At 35.9% G+C, this 20,622-nt stretch overlaps 1 protein-coding gene across 1 annotated transcript in view; it reads left to right on the top strand.

Annotated features, from left to right (window-relative positions):
• LOC134385706 (transmembrane protease serine 11D-like) overlaps positions 1-17,999 on the top strand; it is a gene marked incomplete at its 5' end in the record, with an annotated part of 33,699 nt that extends 15,700 nt beyond the window's left edge. Inside the window, 6 exons of the mRNA XM_063107438.1 lie at positions 871-1,028; positions 6,164-6,202; positions 8,024-8,201; positions 12,981-13,244; positions 14,397-14,535; positions 17,838-17,999. Of these exons, the coding sequence (XP_062963508.1) occupies positions 871-1,028; positions 6,164-6,202; positions 8,024-8,201; positions 12,981-13,244; positions 14,397-14,535; positions 17,838-17,999 (940 nt within the window). The remainder of the gene's footprint in view (positions 1-870; positions 1,029-6,163; positions 6,203-8,023; positions 8,202-12,980; positions 13,245-14,396; positions 14,536-17,837) is intronic.
• Between the last annotated feature and the right edge of the window lie 2,623 nt (positions 18,000-20,622).

Raw genomic sequence — 20,622 nt, 5'->3', positions numbered from 1 at the left:
CATTTTTTTTGTGCATATACCCAGTAGTGGGATTGCTAGATTATATGGCAGTTCTATTTTTAGCTTTTAAAGAAATTCCGTACTGTTTACGGCTGTACTAATTAATATTTTTACCAGCAGTATAAAAGAGATTCCTTTTTTCCACACCCTCTCCAGCATTTGTTAATTTTTGTCTTTTTGATAATGGCCACTCTAACTGAGGTGAGGTGATATCTCTCTGTAGGGTGACTATAGTTAACAAAAATGTATTGTGTATTTCAAAATAGCAGAAGAGAGGATTTTGATTGTTTTCACTACAAAGAAACAACAAGTGTTTGAGGTGATAGATGTGCTAATTACTTTATTTGATCATTATTCAATGTCTACATGTATTGAAACATCACACTGTACCCCGTAAATATCTACAATTATTGTGTCAATTAAAAATAAAATAAAACTTAAAAATTGGTGAAGTCTAATAATAGCTAATACTTATAGTGCACTTACTGTATGCTATGCACTCTTCCTAAAAGTTTTACATATATTAACTCATATAATCTTCATAACAACCCACTTTACATATGAGGAGACCTAGATACGGAAAGGTTAAGAAACTTAAATAACTTACTGAAAGTCACACAATAAAACTGACATTCTGACTTCTAAGCCAGCTGTACTGTATGGTAAGTACAGTGTACTGAGCATTGAAATCAAATTTGTGGGATGGCATTGTGATATATCATTACATATGCAAATACTGTTATGGGATTCTATTCTAAAGTTAAATTCCTCAAGTAAATTATTTTTTTTAAAGGCTTAATCAAAAAGAGTATATAGACAGTAGAAAATTATCGTAATTATCCGTATTAAATATATCTTTATTATTTACAGGCAAGATGATAGTGGTGTGATGGCAGATGTTGTCATGAAATTTCAGTTCACTAGAAACAACAATAAAGCATCAAAGAAAAGAAGGATTGAGTCTGTTTTACACGAAATGCTGAATAACTCTGGAAACTTAGAAATAAATCCTTCAACTGAGATAACATGCAAGTACCATTTTTTATATACCATTTTATTTCAATATATCCCTCAAGTTTACTAATTCAAATTCACATTTTAGTTAAATGAGAATGACTTTTCTTTCTTTGAAATTAAACTTTATGAAAATAATATATTAAAAAAGCTAAATATAATATATGGCTCTCTAATATAAAACATCCTAAGACATAAAGAATCATTGAGCATTCATACAGTAAATTTTATTTGCAAAAATATTCTTTACTATTTATCCCTCTAACACTCTTATGAGGGACATTATTGTCAGATATTCAATCTGTGGATATGCTATAGGAAGGGTAAATAGATGCTCAATGTCAGAGAACAATTTAATTAATGATCCACCTCACAGACTCCTTCATTTTCCTTCGCAACATTTATCACAATTGAAATTACAAAGTTATTTTTCTAGTTTTTGTATTGTTTGGCTTCATCCTACTCTGGAGGCTTCCTAAAGGCAAGAACCAGTCTCCCTTGTTCATCCTATTGTCCTGCTACCATAAGTATCTGGCAAACAATAGATATTCAATAAATAATTGTTGCTTGACTGAAAGAAAGAAATTACTTCACAAGTGCATAGAATTTAAGAATTCTACCTCTCCATCTTTTCCATATACTGATAGCTTAATAAGCCATGATTTCCTCATAATGAGCTCAAGATTCAAAGGATTTGGGTGGCTCCCACGCTGGACTGGTGTGTACTTGTTACAGCTGCACTAGTTGTTAAAATATTGAGATGCTTTCCTATTTGTTGGTAAAGAATCACTGCATTAGGCCCACAAAGTTTTCTCCCCAGATCCTCCAAATCTCCCCATCCCCAACCCTGGACTCCTCTAGCTCCTCCCTCTGCAACTAAGAGTTTATGCTTAGCACAACAAGGAACTCCAAGATGCTGCTCCAACTGCATGGCTTGGCTGCATCCCTTCTTACTGGCCAGTGCTCATGCACTACAGTTTACTGAGTAATTGAATATTACTTCTGTTCTTATGGAACATTACGGAATTTTTCCAAAAGCACCTCCCAAGTGCTTGTTATTTGTTCATCATTGTGCTATACAATGTGGAAATACAATGATAACATAAGAAATGGTTTCCACTTCCCAGGAACTTGCAGTCTAGTTGAAGCAAAAGATATCCCAACACAAGAGCATTAACAATCAAGATAGCCTGTGATCAAGTGCCCAATGTGAAGCACAGACAGTGGCCACTGCAGAAATCCAAGAAAGGAAGAGACCAGAGTGCTTGGGTTGTCTTAGCAGAAGGTTCATATGAGTAGGATTTCCAAATTTTGAGATATGAGAAAGAAAATTGCTAGAAAGGGGGAGCATGAAAAAAGGAAAATAGTCTGTAATAAATATGATGCTTTGGCAGAACAATGAAGAGAAGCGCCTGCTAGAATTATTGACTTGTGTTGTCATCATCCTCATCATTGTCATCAAAACACGTGTTTAATGAGCATTTACTATTTTTTTAGGCATGGCTTTAAGTGCCTTATATATACTTTTTTTCATTTAACCCTCACAACAATAATATCCTATAGATACTTTTACTGTCCCCACTTAGAAAGGACAGATAATTGCCCAGGGTCATACAGTCAGCATTTGGGGCAGTCAGGTTTCAAACTCAAATCTCTCATATTCAAGGAATAAAGAGTGATCAGCTTTTTTTACTTCCTGCCTTCAAAAGGATGATTTGACTCCCCTGATGCTTGCAAAGCAAATGGGACACCCAAACCTTGTGAAACTTCGAGCGGGAAATAACTTTGAATAAATTGCTTTTAAAGAACGTGAAAACCAGTCTTGAAAAATTTGGATTTATCTTACAAGAAATAAGAACACTTATTTCTCAATAAAAACTTTCAAGCAGAGAAGGAAATCATCTGACATAGATTTTTAGAAAAGATCGGTTTGGCAAAGTAGAGGTGAATGAATTGAAAAAGTGCAATAGTGGTAGCAGGGAACTCAGTTTAAAGGCTACTGTAATAGTACTGGTGTCAAATGATGAGAGCATGAGCTAAAGTAGTAGCAAAAGGGATGGGGAAGACAAGTCTAATTCAAAGGATAGTTTGAGAGACCAACAGAACTTGGAGACCAATAACATGTGGAAATGATGAGAAAGGAGGAATTTGAAACAATTTTAGTTGCTATCTACCGGTAGAAGTGGTGTCATTTCGCAAAGGAAGAAATGTAACATAAGTAGCAAATTTTTTATAAAATGGTCACATTGAGTTTAAGATGGCTGTTGGGCATTGTCTGGCTATGACAAAGGCTACTGTGAGGCCTAGAATCCTCACGTAGCCGATTGTCTAGCTCTTAATCCTGTTCATGAGGCCAATTGTAAAGCTAGGCAACCACACTAGTTGTCGCGGCTCTTTTACCTGCCAGTAATCCTGCACTGACTGGGCCTATTATCAAGCTAGGGCTGGGTCTGGAGCTCCCAGACCCCTCAAGCCCATTCACAGACTGAGTCACAAACTCTTCACATGCCAGGCTAGGTCACCAGACCCCTCCATGCCAGGCTGGGTCACCAGACCCCACCACGCAGGTCTATAAGCTAGGTAACCGGCCACATCGTCCTTGAAAGCTGCAGGTCTGGAAAAACATGGCCACGCAGGGTGGGTGCTCGAGGCAGCAAAAACCAGCCAAAGTGGTGCTGCCTTGCAGGTGCACGTACTCCACCCACTCAATGTTTACCGAATTGCCCTGAGCCGGCTCGGAGGCGAGGGGAGCCTGACCAAATTGTTCCATTTTCCCAACAGGCATGCAGAGAAAACAGTCCTTTACAGAGACCTTAAACTGAAATACATAAACCTTTACTATCTGATACTAACATGTTTTCCTTTCCAGGCTCTTTACCATGTCCCTTCATGCAACACATTTTAAAGCACTGACTTTATTGCTCCACAAACATCTTACACTTCCATGCATTTGTGCCCACACTACCTTCCATTTGGAATGTCTTTTCTCCTCTTCGTCTGCCTGAAAAATTCCTTTTAGGCCTTCAAAATACAATGCAAATGTTATTTCCTCCAGCTGAAATGTTATTTCCTCCATAACTTCTGTGATTCTCTCAGGTAACATTAATTACTCTCTCCTCTTTCCTCTCCACGTTGGACTTAAAACATACTTGACTAATTTCCTGATTAATTTCTATCTGTAAATTGCATGAGGGCAGGGACCCTGTATTTTGCACATTGTTAAAATCTGCAGCACTTAGAATAGTATCAGTGGAGAAATATGCATATATACCTATATATACTTATAGGTATATTTGAATAAATTTTAAAAAGACTTCTATTATAGCATTTATCACATTGTGTTTCAATGGCTTGCTTACGTTTCTATTTTCCCAACTAAACTGAGTGACTTGAGGGCAGTGATATCCATTAAGTATTTGATGAGAAATTAAAGCAAAAACTTTATTGCACATAACAATAAATTGGAGGGAGGTTGTAAACACAGAGATTCCTGGGGCCCATGACTCAGAGATTCTTTCTGCAGGTCTGGGATCGAACCCAGAAATCTGCATTTTAGCAAACCTTTCAAGTAATTCTGATTCTGCTTGCCTGACTACCACACTTGAAGAAATTATAGTGAAATGATATACAGCCTTTATTGTGTTCATCTCACTCTCACTCTTCTTTTTGGAGGCTGGCTGGTACAGAGATCCAAACCCTTCACTTTGGTGTTATAACACCAAGCTCTAACCAACTCAACTCACTCTTTTTCCAAAATTTTTTATTGAAAAATAGTTGATTAAACGTATTTGTGGAGTACAAAGTCGAGCATCAATACTGTGTACAATATATGATGATCAAACCAGAATAATTACTGTGTTCATCATTACTAGACATAATCATTTCTTGTGTCCATTAACAGATTTCTCGTTAGGCCTCCTCCCCTTCCTCCTTTCCCCACCTCCAGCAATCTCAGCTCTGGTCTCTCCTTCTGAAAGCTCAACACATTATTATGACTATTCTCCCTTCCTTCCTTCCTTCTTTCCTTCCTTCCTTCCTTCCTTCCTTCCTTCCTTCCTTCCTTCCTTCCTTCCTTCCTTCCTTCCTTCCTTCCTTCCTATTTTTTTAGCTCCCATTTATGACTGAGGACATGTGGTATTTCTCTTTCCATGCCTGGTTTGTTTCACTTATAATTTTCTTCAAACTCATCCACATAGCTGCAAATGGCAGAATTTCATTCTTTTTTTTATAACTGAGCAGTACTCCATCGTGTATATATACCACATTTTCCTTATCCAGTCATCCAGTCGATGGACATTTAAGTTGATTCCTATCTTGGCTATTGTAAAGAGAGCTGCAATAAACATGAGAGTGCAAGTATCCCTTTGACAAGATGATTTCCATTCCTTTGGGTATATACCCAATAGTGGGACTGCTGGATCATGTGGTAGTTCTATCTGTAGTTGTTTAAGAAACCTTCATACTGTTTTCCATAGTGACTGTACTAATTTACAGTCCAAGCAACAGTGTATAAGGGTTCCCCTTTCTCCACATCTTCACGAGCATTTGTTATTCTGTCTTTTTAATAATAGCCAGTCTAGCTGGGGTGATGGTAACAGATGAGTCCTGTAGGATTCCCTTTCACTGTCAGACAACATATGAGAGGCTGACTTAGTGGGATCCCTGACCCTTGTGGGCCCAAGTGCTCACTTCTATAGGATCACCAATCACACCCACCAGATAGAACTTAAAGGAAAGGCTTTTAATTTCAGATATAGGTGGGTGTATCAAGGAGACAGAATGTAAAATCTTCAAAGCATGATGGATAGCTGCTTTCTGACATTATCCATGGCACCAAGGTCTCATCTGGATTCTCGTTCTGTGATGCTGTCTTTGATAGATGTATTAGGGGAGACAGGATGTGATGGTTAGCTGCTTGCAATACAAAAAAAAAAATCTTAGTTAATCATTAAGGGCTAGTTACAAAAGGAAAGCAAAGTTAGTCTGCAGTGTATACATGTGGGGGAGGTTGTCTTCTTTTGAGAAATATCTAATTCAGCTTCTTTGCCCATTTTTTAAGCAGATTATTTGTTGTTTTTGTTGTTTTTTACTGTTGTTGAGTTCCTTGTATATTTTGGATATTAATCCTTTTTTTTTTTTTTAATGCTAGCAATTACTGACCAGGATACAGAAAATATTTTCACTAAAGGTAAGTTTTAAGATTATTTTACAAATATTGGTGGTCAAAATATGTAAAGTTAAAAGTGCAAGTCTTTTGTGTCCTTCACCAAGGCGGTGTCTATGAAGTCGGTGCCTTTATTCTTAGTTCACTCAGCTGGGTTGTTGTTGAAAGAAGACACTGCTGATCCCACTGGCACATGGAGGGATGTTTAGCTTTTTCCCCTCCTTTTACAAAAGGGAAGGAGTAGCAGTGGAGCATCACCCATTCTTTACTCAAGCTTGGCCTTGTGAAAACTTTCTTGGCAGCTTTGGGAAGTTTTTATTGCCCTACTTCAATGGTGGCATTTCCACAGACTTGTAAATTATGTTTGATGACACCATTTATGTGGCTTCTCCTAACCACCAGAATTGCTTGCTTTGTTGTGGATTCAGATTATTCATAAGGTATGATACAAAGAATTTTAAGAAGTCTTGTCAGTTTGGGGTCTATAACCTTAAAAGGCAAAGTCACTACTTTCCAACATCCTATATACTCTCAGGCTAGGATAACAGAAATATAATCCTTAGAAAACAGCAGTTTACTTCTCTGGCTGATAGAATGTAGTTAGAAATGAGTTCAGTGTACCTGGATAGCTATCCTATCTCAGATGCTAAACAGATTCTACAAGATGATGGTATTAACCTATGGGTGTTTTTCGATTTTATAGTATGTTTAATTTATGCTTTTTTAAAATGAAAATATACTTAAATAATTCACTAGGGAATTTGTTTGGGGGATGCAACAAAGGAACCCATGCTCCAAGTATGTTCTTAATGGAAGTCTGGTCCTTTTCTATCTGGAAAATTTGCTAGAAAAAAAATGGCTTTGGGTAGTTGTAGCAGGCACTACTTGACAGCCATCTCAGCAATTGACATTACTGGTGGTCTTTTACCTCTAATTTCTTAGTAATAGACTAAACAAGAGAAAAAAAATCACGAGAATGAGGACTGAAAGGAATTGGGTAATCAGCCCACCCCAGCCTATTTCAGCTCTGGCCATTAGAGGGCTCATGGGGTCTCTTAAGACATTTAAATAAATCTCATGTACATACCGGAAACCCTCACTAATCCTTGAGAATATTCTGTGAGCCTTTAACAACTCCTTTTTGAGGGCATGTTTGGTGATATAGTCAGTTCTGGAGGTGGACTGGAACCTCCATGTATAACTGCAATACCAGTAAAGAGTCTTCTTGATGGCCCAGTTTTCCTCCAACTTCAATGTGCACATGAATCACTCATCAAAATACAGCTTCTGATTTGTTCCTTGGTGTGAGTCTGAGAAACAGCATTTCTACCAAGCTCCCAGGGGATGCCATGCTGTAGGCCCACAGACCACACTTTGAGCAGCAAGGCTGTCATGAAGAAGGAAATTTCCCAGGAATCTGTGACCTGAGTTGGCACATCCAGTACTGACCCATCATAAACCCCTCTCATAAGGAATTCCAAAGAACTTTGAAGCTTCTCCAGAATTTGAAACCTATATGCCAATTCAATTTAGAAATGTTCTCTAAAATGAAGTCTATAGGCAACACTAGTCACACATGTACTCTAAAAAAATAACATATTGATCATGCTGTTGGAAAGTCTAGCATAGGGCTGGCTGGTTGGCTCACTGGCTGAGTGTGGAAAGGTTGAGATCCCCTTACAGTCATCTTTAAAAAAAAAAAAAAAAAAAAAAAAAGTCTAGCATGACCTGGAGAAGAATACATAAAAAACATAAAAGTCATAAATGACGGAAAAACTCTGCAGCATCTCCAAAATGGAAATGAATTATGATCTTCCCAACACATTAATGTCCTTTTCTTATTAGAATGTGGGGCCCGTCCAGACGTAATAACATTGTCTGAACAGAGAATCATTGGAGGCACTGAGGCTGATGAGGGAGACTGGCCATGGCAAGTCAGTCTAGAGGTCAATAACGTCCATCGCTGTGGAGGCACCCTGATCAGTAACTCGTGGATCCTGACAGCAGCTCACTGCTTCAGAAGGTGAGGCCACAGATACCTATTAGGATAGACAGGTACTTAAAGACCCTACCCTCTATCCCCAGGACTAAACATGATTAGATTGAACCAGAAATAATTTGATGCAAAAAAATGAAAGAATCAGTTCTTCCTATACATGAGAGCAAAAATATTTTTTCTTCTTCAGCTTGTTAGTTTACTGCTATTTCTGTTTAAGTTAATAGTGTATCATCATAGTAAAGAACAGATTTATATGTCAGAATGTTTAATTTAAATTCTAACTACAAAAGCTTAGGAAAACTACTGAACCTTCGTAGCCTCATTTTTTTTCAAATTAGAGACAACATTATTGTCTATGTCTTAATGTTATTGATAGGACTGAATACATTAATGTAAATGTAAGTTAAATGTTAGCAAAATGAATTGTTGTAAAGGTTTGCACATCATATCACGGAGGCTAATTAGCAGGTTGATGGCTTACCCAGAGACTGCCTGTGCCATTAATTTATTCATTTAGGAAAATTATTGAGTATCTACTATGAGCACAGTGTTACATACTATGAAAACCAGCAGTAAAAACCAAACACTGTCCCTGCCTTCAAGGAGCTTACTTTATAATGTTGGAGTTAGAATGCACAAAAACAATGACCAGTTACAATGAGTAGCATAAATAAAATTAATTTAGACAACTTATAAGAATTCTTAATTGAGGCAATTAAAGACTATTGCTAACACTAGGTTACAAAGGCAGAGTACGTTGCATAAACTAATCCCATTGGTATTTTTTTTAATAAGTAAAAAAAGGTCACACTGCTCAAAATAAAAGGATTTTAGACTTCATTGTGACTAAAACCTATTATTTGCAGACCTACTTCATTACTGGGACATTCCAAACCCCAACAGTTTTGGGAAACTAAACTCAAAAAGTTCACCCAAAGAAGTGATAGTGATCTGAACTCAAGAGTGCCCCTGACCGTATCCATTCTCTTCTCAGACTCTTTCAATAATCTGCCACTGTCTAATATCCAACCTCTTTATCACACACCCAAAGCCCTCCACAGTCAGATCATTCCAGACTTATTTCTCAATGCATGTACCTTGACCTTCAGCCAAACAGCACTATTCTCTTCCCCTAGACTCTGCCTACATCTCTCCACCGATGAGCATCTGCACAATCTGCTTCTTCTCCCTGAACTATTAATATCTTTTCCAAATCTTCATTTCTTCCCATACGAATTCTGTGAAGTCTTCACAATTGTTAAGAAGTCCTTTTCAGATCTGAGGCCACTACTTCATAATATAGTGTCTGTTACAAGAGTGTTAAATTAAGAGGAAATGAAGGTTAATAAGACTAGTGGTACAGTTTCTGAACCAAAGTTTCAGGAAACCACGAATTATTCTAAATTTTTTTATTGCTATCTTATAACTCAATATTTTTATACACAGTGAATAAATTTGAAATTTGGTTTCAAATATATTCCCCAATTATCAAATTTCTGATTTAGATAGGCAGATTATTGATGTATTCCACATAATACAAGAAACAAAATTCACAAAAACGTGTCAATCTTTATTGCCACTTGAAAGGCCAAAGAGCAGGAATGACATTAATTGATTTCATTCATACCCTGAGTGTGGAAACCAGAAATGCAAATGCCTGAACTTATCAGGCATTGAATATAAACAAGGATGCAATAGAAACAGTACTGGATTCTAAGCCCTATTCAAAACCAACCACCAAAAGCTAAGTAAAGGATATATTATCTCCCTCCCAGGTATTGTCACTCTCCCCAAAGACCTGATTATCACTAAGAACCAGCAATGAGGATTTGTGTGGAGTATAACTAGCATAAGAGCAGGCATAAAGAAATGATGAGGACCTATTAGAAAGGAAATGAATTGCCACCTCTTCTATGAAGCTTTCCCTACTACTCTCTTACCTCTCCATTCTGTTCCCACAGAACTTTGCTTATCTCTTTGTATTAGTCCATCTCTGTTGCTTATAACAGATATACTAAACTGGGTCATTTATAAAGAAAGAATATGTATTGCTTATAGTTTTCTGGGCTGGGAAGTCCAAAGTCCAGGGAATACATCTGGTGAGGGCCTTCTTTGGTGGTGACTTCAGTGACACGGTGTATCACACTGAAAGATTGTGGATGGCTTGAGCAGAGAAAAAGAGAGTAACCTCCTCATTCACTCCCCCTTTAAAGCTATCAGAACCACACCCCCATTAAACCATCATTGGATTAATCCATTCACAAAGATATGGTCCTTACAATCTAATCACTTCTTCAAGTCCTCACCTTTCCATTACCATAGTAGGATTTCCCACCCTCTTAAATTAAGACCGTCAGTGGGGATTAAGCTTCTAATACATTCAACTTTGGGAAACACAATTCAACCCATAGGACTACCTTCAACAGTAGTCCTCATGATTTATGATAGTTTACGTGTCCTTGTCAGTCTCTTTCACTAGTATGTGGAGCTCCTCAAGGATAGAGACCATACTTATTTATATTTTTATTTGCAGAGACTCACACTATTCCTTATACAAAGTAGATACTGAGCAATGGCTTGTTGAACTATAATTAATTAGAATAATAGCTACTTTCATTGAGTTCTTACTTTGTGCCGAGCACTGTGGTTGACATACTTTACTTGTCTCTAATACTTACAGCTGTGGGATAGAGTATCATCAATCACATTTTACACATAAATAAACCACAAATCAGAGAATATTAACTAACTTGCCATAAATAACACTGCTAATATGTGGCATAGTCAATATTTAAATCTAAATCTAACTGGTTCCAGAACCATGCTCTTACTCACTTACTGGAAAGAAGGACAGGAATAAAAGGAGGAAAGGAGGTAGGGAAAGAGAGAGGGAGAGAGGAGAAAGGGAGAAGGAAAGAAAGAAGGGTCTATTTAGAATCTTCACTATAAAGACCATGAGCAAAAGTAGAATGTAAAAAATAGTGCGTTTGCTTATTTTTTAATATTTTTGACTAGGGTTCATTCTTACATGAGCTACTGTTCCCTATAAAAATAATTTCTAGACATATAATTTTTATTTTCTATATTAACTCCACTATCTAAACTCCACAAAACTCAATTATTATTTGGTTACATTTTTTTTTATTCAACCTCAGGAGCAATGTGAAGTTAATCAGCTCTCCACTTCACAGATCCTCATTTTCTTCAGTCTGTGCAAGGCATTTCTCTCATTTGATATTTTTCTCCTGCTATCCCTTGATCCCATTTCCACTGCCCTCCCTCATCCCATATGCCTCACTCTAATATATTTGAAATATGCCTTTAAATATACAAGTACTTGCAAAACCTATGGTTGTTTTTTGTGTATATGCTTCTAATTTATATAAGTAGCATTGGGTATAAGTCTCATACTGTTACTTACTGTTTTCATTCAATCCTGGGAATGTTCATCTGGTCTATTGCTACGTGGCACTCTATAGTATGCATCCACCGTATTTTCTTCATACAGCTTGGTTACTCTAACTTCCCACTGCCACAGTGAGCACACACACAAATCTTCATACATGTCTTTCCATAAACCTTTAGGAATTTCTTTGAGATACCCAGAATATATATATGCAGTCTTCTAAATATACCAGAATACTTTCCAGAAGTTTTCATCTTCACCAGTAACACAAAAGAGTTCCAATTTCCCTCCTCACCAAGACTTGGTATTACTCTCCTGTTTAATTTTTGTCATTTGTATAACTATACATTAGATGCTTGTTATAATTTCCATTTTTCAGATTACTAGTGAGTTTAAATATCTTTTCATATAAATAGAAGTTGTCTGGGCTTCCCTTTCCACAAAATTTTTATTAGTATTTTTTGCCCATTTTATAATACTTTTCCTATCCACTTATTATTGGTCTAGAGCCATGTTTTTGTATATGCTACAAAAATTATAGATATTAAACACTGCTAATATTTTCTCATGGTTTCTCATCCATCTGGTAAGCTTGTCTATAGTATGCTTTATTTTGATTTAATAAAATTCATTTGTTTTTACCTTATGGTTTGTGTTTTGGGGGGTTAGTCATAAAGTCACAATTCCTAGGTCACAAAGATAATGATCTACATTTTTTATGTTAGTGCATGCTCTCTGTCTCCACCCCCACAATATATGAGGATACTTGAAAAAGTTCATTAAAAAATAGAATTAAAAGATAATACAAATCTTCCCATGAACTTTTTCAAGTACCCTCATACACATATGAGTATATACATATATAGGCACATATATATAACAAAATCTTCAACAAGTATCATACTTAGCTAAGAAAAATTATTCATCCATTAATAAGAAAAAGATGCCCCTTATAACAATTATTTAAATGGGGCTTCTGGCTGAGGACAAGGAAAGGAAAAAATAACGATTGAAAGGAATGAGTAAAATGGTCATTACTTTAGACTTAGTTGCTTGGATGGGAGGGTATAGAAAAGAAACAAATCAAAGAGGAGATTCTTGTTATACTAGCTATCATCAAAGCATCAGAGTAATCTCATTGGAATAAAAAAACACCAAGATGTTCATCACCTCAAGATATGTTTTCTAAAATTTTTCTGTTTCTTTAGACAAATGACCATTCATTCTGCCAGTAGAGTTAAAATCACGAGCTTATAATTCAGGAATATAGTAAAGATACATCAATGAAATACTTTCTAGATGGTGGGGGGGTGGAAAATTAAAATTTTAAATATTTGAAATACTCACAAAATATTCAAACTGCATGTTTTCTTTTTCTTTCTTTCTTTTTTTTTTAGCAACTCCTTTGCTTCTCAATGGACTGCCACCTTTGGTACTTCCACATCATCTCCTATACTGAGAATAGGAGTAAGGAATATTATAGTCCATCAAAATTATAAACATGCAACTCATGAAAATGATATTGCAGCTGTGCAACTTGAAAACAGTGTCACCTTTACCAAAATTATCCATAGGGTATGCCTCCCAGATGCTACTCAGAATATTGCATCTGGTTCTACTGCTTATGTAACAGGTTGGGGATCTCAAGAATATGGTGGTAAGTGTTACAGGAAAAATAAAACAAAACAATTTAACAACAACAAAATCTCATTATTTGCTATTATGTAATTTTTTTAAATTATAAAACACCTGGAGAATAGGTTCTTTAGACAGAATCATCTGATATTTCTAGTCTAAGCTCTGGCTAGCCCTGAGTTTCCTCAGGAAAGCAAAGTAAAGCCTTGACCCTAAAAATGATGGGGATTTCTCAAAGTAGTAATAGGAAAATGTAAATGAATGTGATAAAGAAACATGAGTTCTTTGATAATCCAGAGATTCTATAGACTCAAATGGCTTCCCTATAATGGGGGATCGGGGGAAGAGAATGATTTAGATATTCTCTATGGGCTTTAACAGCCCTTAAGGTATTAACTGCCCTTTAAGATATTCTGGAATGAAACAAATCCTGACTTTATGGCAGGAAACTCCATGTGTATGTAAGCATTGCTCATACTTGTTTATTGAATGAATAAAATAGAAATTAAAGTGAAGGCAATGTGAAAGAACAAATAGAACCAAGGTGAAAATAACAGTATCAGCTGGGGAGTGGAAGAGTAACATCCACAATTTCCTGGGCTTTTACCCATGTTGTAGACTGTCTCTTCAAGGAATAATACCAATCTTTGATTGTCCTAGAAAATATTTTATTGTGTTCTTTTGACACAAAGTGATTTGATGTAATAGATAAAATTGTGCCAGTCATGAAAAACTGTAGGAGTGCTATTTTGAGGGAGCATCAATATAAAATATGTTAGTTCTTTAGCCTTGAAACCACACTGATTTCTCTTTTGCTGCTAGATTAAAGGTTCTCAATATGCAGTTCTCCAATCCAAAGTCAATCAGTTGATAATTTAAGGGCTACTAGTGAATTTAAGGTAGCAAATGCATTTGTTTTCTCTAAAGGCCTAAGGGACACTGCATCACAAAGCTAAAGCAAAAAAAGGAAAGAAAAATAGTCATATAAAAGCATTACCCTTCTCTGCTATGGAAATCTTTGCTGGAAAGAAACTCCTACATACATCTCTAGGAGCCTTCCTTGCCGAGTAGGAAGTAAATGTTTAGAGTACATTTATTCTTTCTCAAATTCAGCATAGAGTCATTAAATTATATATGCTAAAGTCTTTTTTCTTTCTGCTTTTACACTAAACAGGCAGCACAGTTACAGATCTACAGCAAGTACAGGTCAGAATAATAAGTAATGAGGCATGTAATGCTCAAGATAGTTACAATGGAGCCATCTTGTCTGGAATGCTGTGTGCTGGATTACCTGGAGGTGGAGCGGATGCATGCCAGGTAAATTCAAGACAATCTTAGTTATGTCATCACTCAAGAAGTTTAGAAGCACTTACTAGCATGCCATACTGTGATCAGCATAAAGGTAACAGGAACAAAACACATCCCTGACCCTCTAAAAGTTTACAATCTAGAGTTTAAAGATGAAATTCTTTTATGAAGTTTATCTGTCATGAAAACAAATTGCAGCATGGTTAACCATACAAGCTCAAGAGTCAGACAGACCTGGGTTTGAATGCTGTAACCTCTATAACCAATTTTTCTTTATCTATAAAATGGGGATAATAATAGTAGTACCTAACTTTTAGGTAGTGCTAAAGATTAAATGAAGGTTAAATATGTCAAGGGCATAATAAGCAACAAAGGAATCTCATACTGTGGTTAATGTGGACCATGGTCACTGATATTAATAACTTTAATCTCAACCTTTTAACTGCTATGAAGAGTTAAATAAAAAATTAATTACTCATTTAAAAGTCTTAGACAATAATTGAATTTCAAGATATAAAATTAGTGGTAATGGACATGCTGCCAGTATGGATCTGGCCATTACATCTTAGGCATGAGTGGTGACGATTTGCTTTGTACCCCATGAATATTCATAACCAATAACAAAACAAAACACTTAAAAAAATAAAATAAAATGAAATAAAATTCACAAGGCTAAAAAAAAAGATATAAATAATATTTGAAACACTTTAAAGATAGAAAATTTATACAAAAGCCTAGATATTTGAGTCACAATAGCTCCTGCTAAAATAGCACAAATGGAAAAGAAAAGAAAAGAAATAATTATTTGGATCTAGCCTGTAATTTTTAAACCAAATACACAAAAACGAGGGATAAATATAAAATTCTCACTTTAAAGTAATTAGAATAAAATCTTAATACTAAAATTTTTAACTAAATTATCTTAACTTAATGAATGCTTGTTATATCTTTTAATAGATTTTATTCCTATGTCTGAAATCCAACCTCATATACCAATAGAAACAACTGCTTCGTGTCAGAAATTAAATATTCTTTTAGCATGGAACTAAGAAAAATCAACGTGTTTTCTTGAAGAATTTGCCACTGTTTTCTTGGGTAAATTCTTTACAGACAGTTATGATTTATTCTTTGCATCAGCTGTTACTGACTTCATATGAAGTGCTCACAGTCTTGAAAGAGTGAATAAGTAATATTTACAATTTATTCAAAGACCCCAATTCATGAGCACTTTCCCCCAATGTGAAATATTTTTATCAACCATGAATTGCATGTAGGTGAAGGGGATTTGTTGGTCAGTTTTCAAGATACTGTTAATTACCTGCTCAGCTCTTTATTCCCTGTAAGCAGAGCTGTCTCTATGGTAGGGAATGCTTCTTGCTACCCTTCCTGTTCCTCTTTTACTGCCAGCCTGTAACAACAAATTCTCAAGTTTTATGGTAGTTTTCCAAAGAATTTGCCAATCAAGTGAGCAACACACCTCCACACTGACAATTCCAGATCTACTAAAAGCGTTAATTAGAACTGACCAAAGGATATACATGAGATTTAAAAGGGTGTTACTCATGTTTTACTCACTTGTGATGCCCCTTACTTTGTGCATATACAAATTGTGCTCTTCCTTTAAACCCAATTCAAGCCATAACTTATCATGAAACCTTCCCTGTGTGCTCTACTCCAGTCCTCACTGATTTTCAGCTTAAATACTATAATACATAGCGTTTGTGCCTCAAAAAAAAAGTACTATACATAAGAGTTTATGTGACTCTGTGCATTCTTTCATTCATTCATGCATTTATTCATTAGTAGAGATTGCATTAATTACTTTCTATGTACCACACACTGTGCTAGCACAACAATGCATTCCCTACACTCAGCAAGTCTCTGGTCTAGAAGAGAGAATATAAGCCCAAATGTCTGCAGTCAGGCAGTGAAGCTGTCAAGATCCAGGAAATATTACACATTCCTCTTAGTTTAACATTTGCTTTCCACTCTTGATAAGAAAAATTCTCACTATAGAAAAAATAACAGCAAAAATACAGTGATAGGAAAGTTCTGAGAACTGGTTAACTGGAACATCCTCTAAAGGATTGGCAAATTGCCAATCATGCAAGTTGATGATTAACACACTGACCCTTCTCACCATCTAGCAATTAAATAGGTAGGGAAGAGCTAGCTGCTAAGAGCAGTAGAATGAATAGCTAACTATTCTAGAAGTACACTTGGTCATAATATCTGACTTTTATTAGTACTGACTATATGCCAGGCTGTACTCAAAGTGCTTTGTGAGTTAAGCTCATTTAAACTCATTTAAAAAATTATTTACAGATGAGGAAACTGAGGCACAAAGAGCTATTAAATAGCTTACTGAAGGACACATGGTTGGTGAGGGGAGGATTCAAACCCAGACTGTATAGCTCCAGAACTCACAGACTTACCCTATCATGCAGTATGTAAGACATATTAAATTTGTCAACCAAATTATTCTCAACTAGATTATTACATGCACAAATATTTGTTTGTTGGCTTATTGTTATAATCAGCTGGTAAGTATCACATAAGGAGTGTTTTACTTATTGCCATATTCATTTCTTTTCGGTTATTCACCAAAGGAAAACTTTTTGATGATATACTATGGGTCAGACACCATGCAAGGTGCTAAAGATAGGAAGATAAGTGAGACTTCTACACACTTATTCATTCAACAAATATTTCCTTTGCATCTGCTATGGGCTAGAAGCTTAGGCTGCAGCAGTGTCCAGAATAGGGGTGCTCCCTTCCCTGATGGGCCTTACAGTATAACTGGAAAAACAGACATTGAACAAGTGCCATAAATGCAATGAGTGTTGCAGAGATGTGTAGCTGCTGCAAGGGGAGCTGATTGGTGAGAGTAAGTTCAAACGAGCACACCAATGTGCTCTTATAACATAATGAAGAAACAGTGACAGTGATACACACAGGGTGTGGGGACACAATGAGAAACTACTCATTGGGAATGCAGAGAAAGGGAGTAGGTCAGAGAAGGATTCCTGAAGGGCGGAAGGCCTGGGATGTGTAGGAGGAAACCAGGCAGTAACTGAGGGAAGTCTGGGAAACGTGCTTCTCATCTTCTCAGACTTCGCTGAAGGAACAACTTGTCTACTTAGAGGATTTCAGTAATTATTGTATGACTTGGTGCAATATTTCAAATGGAAGTAATCTGACCTTATTTATATAATGGATGTGACTTCTTCCTCTACTGCCACAAAAATAAACTTGTTAATATTTTGAGGTTATCTGTGCATATAAGTAATCAATCATTCTGTTTCCTTCAGGGCGACTCTGGTGGCCCGCTAGTACAAGAGGACTCACGACAGCTTTGGTTCCTTGTGGGGATAGTAAGCTGGGGATATCAATGTGGCCTGCCAGATAAACCAGGAGTGTACACCCGAGTGACAGCCTACCGTGACTGGATTACTGAACAAACTGGGATCTAGTGCGATAAATGCATCTCTGTTGCAAAGTCTGTACACAAGTGTGCCCATCTAGAATTCCAAAGCTTTACTCTTCAGCTGAAACAGAAACTAGAAGTGCCTATTTTAACATCTTGTTACATAAATATGGTTTAACAAATACGATTTAATCTTTATTACTACAAATTTTTATTTTCTCAAGAAAACTATGTGAATGTTGCATAGTACTGTGGTTGAAACATTGGTGAAGAAACATAGTAAACTAATTACAGGGTTAATTTTATTAAAGTTGTGATAAGTGCCAGTAGTGAGAAAAGCAGGAACCTTGAGCATGTATAACAGAGGAATCTGGATTAGTTTAAGGGTCAGAGGCGTCCTCTGAGGAAGTCTCATTGAAGCTGATAAGTGAGCAAAGTATAGAAACTTGGAAAGGAAGAAGTGATGGGATAATACTCAACAGAAAGAACAGTGTGAGGCCAGAAAAATGCTATTTATTTGAAATTTCTGGTTACTCATATTTTATAGATGTTGTGAATTGTAAAATAAAAATGTGAAATCATTGTACAGTCCTAGCAACCTTATCCTTATCCTTACCCTGTAAGAACATGCTCCCGTAGGAACTAACTGATGAATTTCAGATATTTAATATCAAAATGTAAAATAGTTCACTCCTCAATTGAAACCAAAAGAATTATAAATAATTTTCATGATGACTTCTATTAAAAATATCCTTTACATAAAAACTGTATCTCCTCCATAGGGAAGCTGAAGAAATACACTTATGCAACCTTCTCAGGCACCTTACACTACATAGTGCTTCTTAACAACTAAATAATATAATGTTAAGAACTAAAATTTGATCATCAGGAAGAACTTCCCACTATCACCACTGTCAGTTATTTTTTAGAGTAAAAGGATCCTCAATAGCTAAATCTAAGTAATGAGTTGAAAGTTAAGAGGAAAAAAGGATGAAGAGTTTTAATATCAATAAACCTATCTTGAAGAGAGAAGGAATATTTTTCTTTCTGTATTTCTCTCTCTCTTTCCCTCTCTTCTCTCTCTCTCTCTCACCAACAAAGAGCATTAATTTAATAAAATCTATTAAAATTTAATGGCACAGCAATCTACATAATCCGAATCATGAATGTTTCTGAGTTTTTATGGGCTCCTATCATAGCTAAAGCTTGGTTATGCGTGATCATCTATGTGTCAGGGTTTCTGCCTTCTAAAAACTAACCCCCTACACCTGGGTATCAGAAAACCTCGATGCATTGTGATGAAAGCTTCCTGAATTTACTGAAAATTGCGAAGAGACCTACATTAAAGCCATTTGCTTTTAAGGAAAGAAGTTGAAAATGTGACCTATTCTTAATGAAATGTGCAAGTAAATCTTTAGTACAGCTTTTTTCAAATAAACTCTTTTACAATCTTTTCCCTACCTAATTATTTATGGAAGTTATGATTTCTGAAGGACAATCTAAAACAATTTATTTAATTGGTTCTCCAACGAGAGAACTGCCAACTAGACTCTAAAGGCTTGGCACTTTCTGCTGCCTTATAATCAAGCTCTATACCTGAGGCAGCTTGACACTCCCTGGCTGCACCCTGTGAGCATAATGTTAAACTGATAATTTAGAGTAAGCGTCAAGGAGGGGTGTCTTTGTGCATGGGTGTGTTTGTGTGTTTGTATGTGTGTGTGCATGTGCCTTCCCATAATTACAAACATATATTAAATAATGTATTCAATGTATATTTATTTATTTAGCAGAAAGTAGAGAAAATTCATTATTTATTGAAAACAACAAAAAGTTTTTAGCAAAATATGCATACTTTTACGAAAAGATATTTGAAAACCAAAGGAGCATTTATTTTAAGAGCGCCTTTTTTTTTTTTTAATGTCCTGATGGGTTTTATTTTCCTTATACCTAAGTTTTATTTTCCTTATACATAGTGACTATGAAAGTAATTTTGAATATTTATGAAGAGTGATGATTTATAAATCCTTTCAGTTCTTAAAGAATTATCTTGAAACTCTGGCAGAAACTTTTCAGCACACTAATTCAATTGTAGGAAGAGTTATTAATACCAGGGAGAATCCTGTTCAGCATATAGAAAGCATAAATACTAACTAATTTAAAAGACAGGGCTGCTGGTTAGCTCAGTTGTTTAGAGCACAGCCTTATAACACCAAGGTCACGGTTCAGATCCCCAAACCGGTAAGCTGTCAAAAAAAAACCAAAAAACAAAAAAACATGGCAAACAAACAGAATATTTGATATTCAAAGTAAAACCTCCTAAGTTTAAAACAGTGAACAGAACTAATGAAAAGAGAATTATCCAAAAAAGTTTAGAGCAAGCAATCGACTACTTATTGCACTAATTGGAAGTCTTAATTACAGAGAGTAAATTTATTGAGCCCTACTATGTTCCAGGCTCTCTGCCAGACACTGAATGAAACAAAGAGAAATAAGACATAGTACCTGCAATCAATCTACTCAGAGAATAGTGGAGTCAATACAATATAACATAGTGGATGAAATGATGAAGAGTATGACATTTATCACAGGATAACAAAAGAAGAAGGAAGACTCTAGAAGACTAATGGAAAAAGTATTTATTTTATAGTAAAATCAAAAGTAAATCCTCC

Source organism: Cynocephalus volans, chromosome 9 (assembly GCF_027409185.1).
Source record: "Cynocephalus volans isolate mCynVol1 chromosome 9, mCynVol1.pri, whole genome shotgun sequence".
NCBI classification, from domain to species: domain Eukaryota; kingdom Metazoa; phylum Chordata; class Mammalia; order Dermoptera; family Cynocephalidae; genus Cynocephalus; species Cynocephalus volans.
Note: the sequence above shows the minus strand (reverse complement) of the source record. Positions and strands in the feature narration are given on the sequence as shown.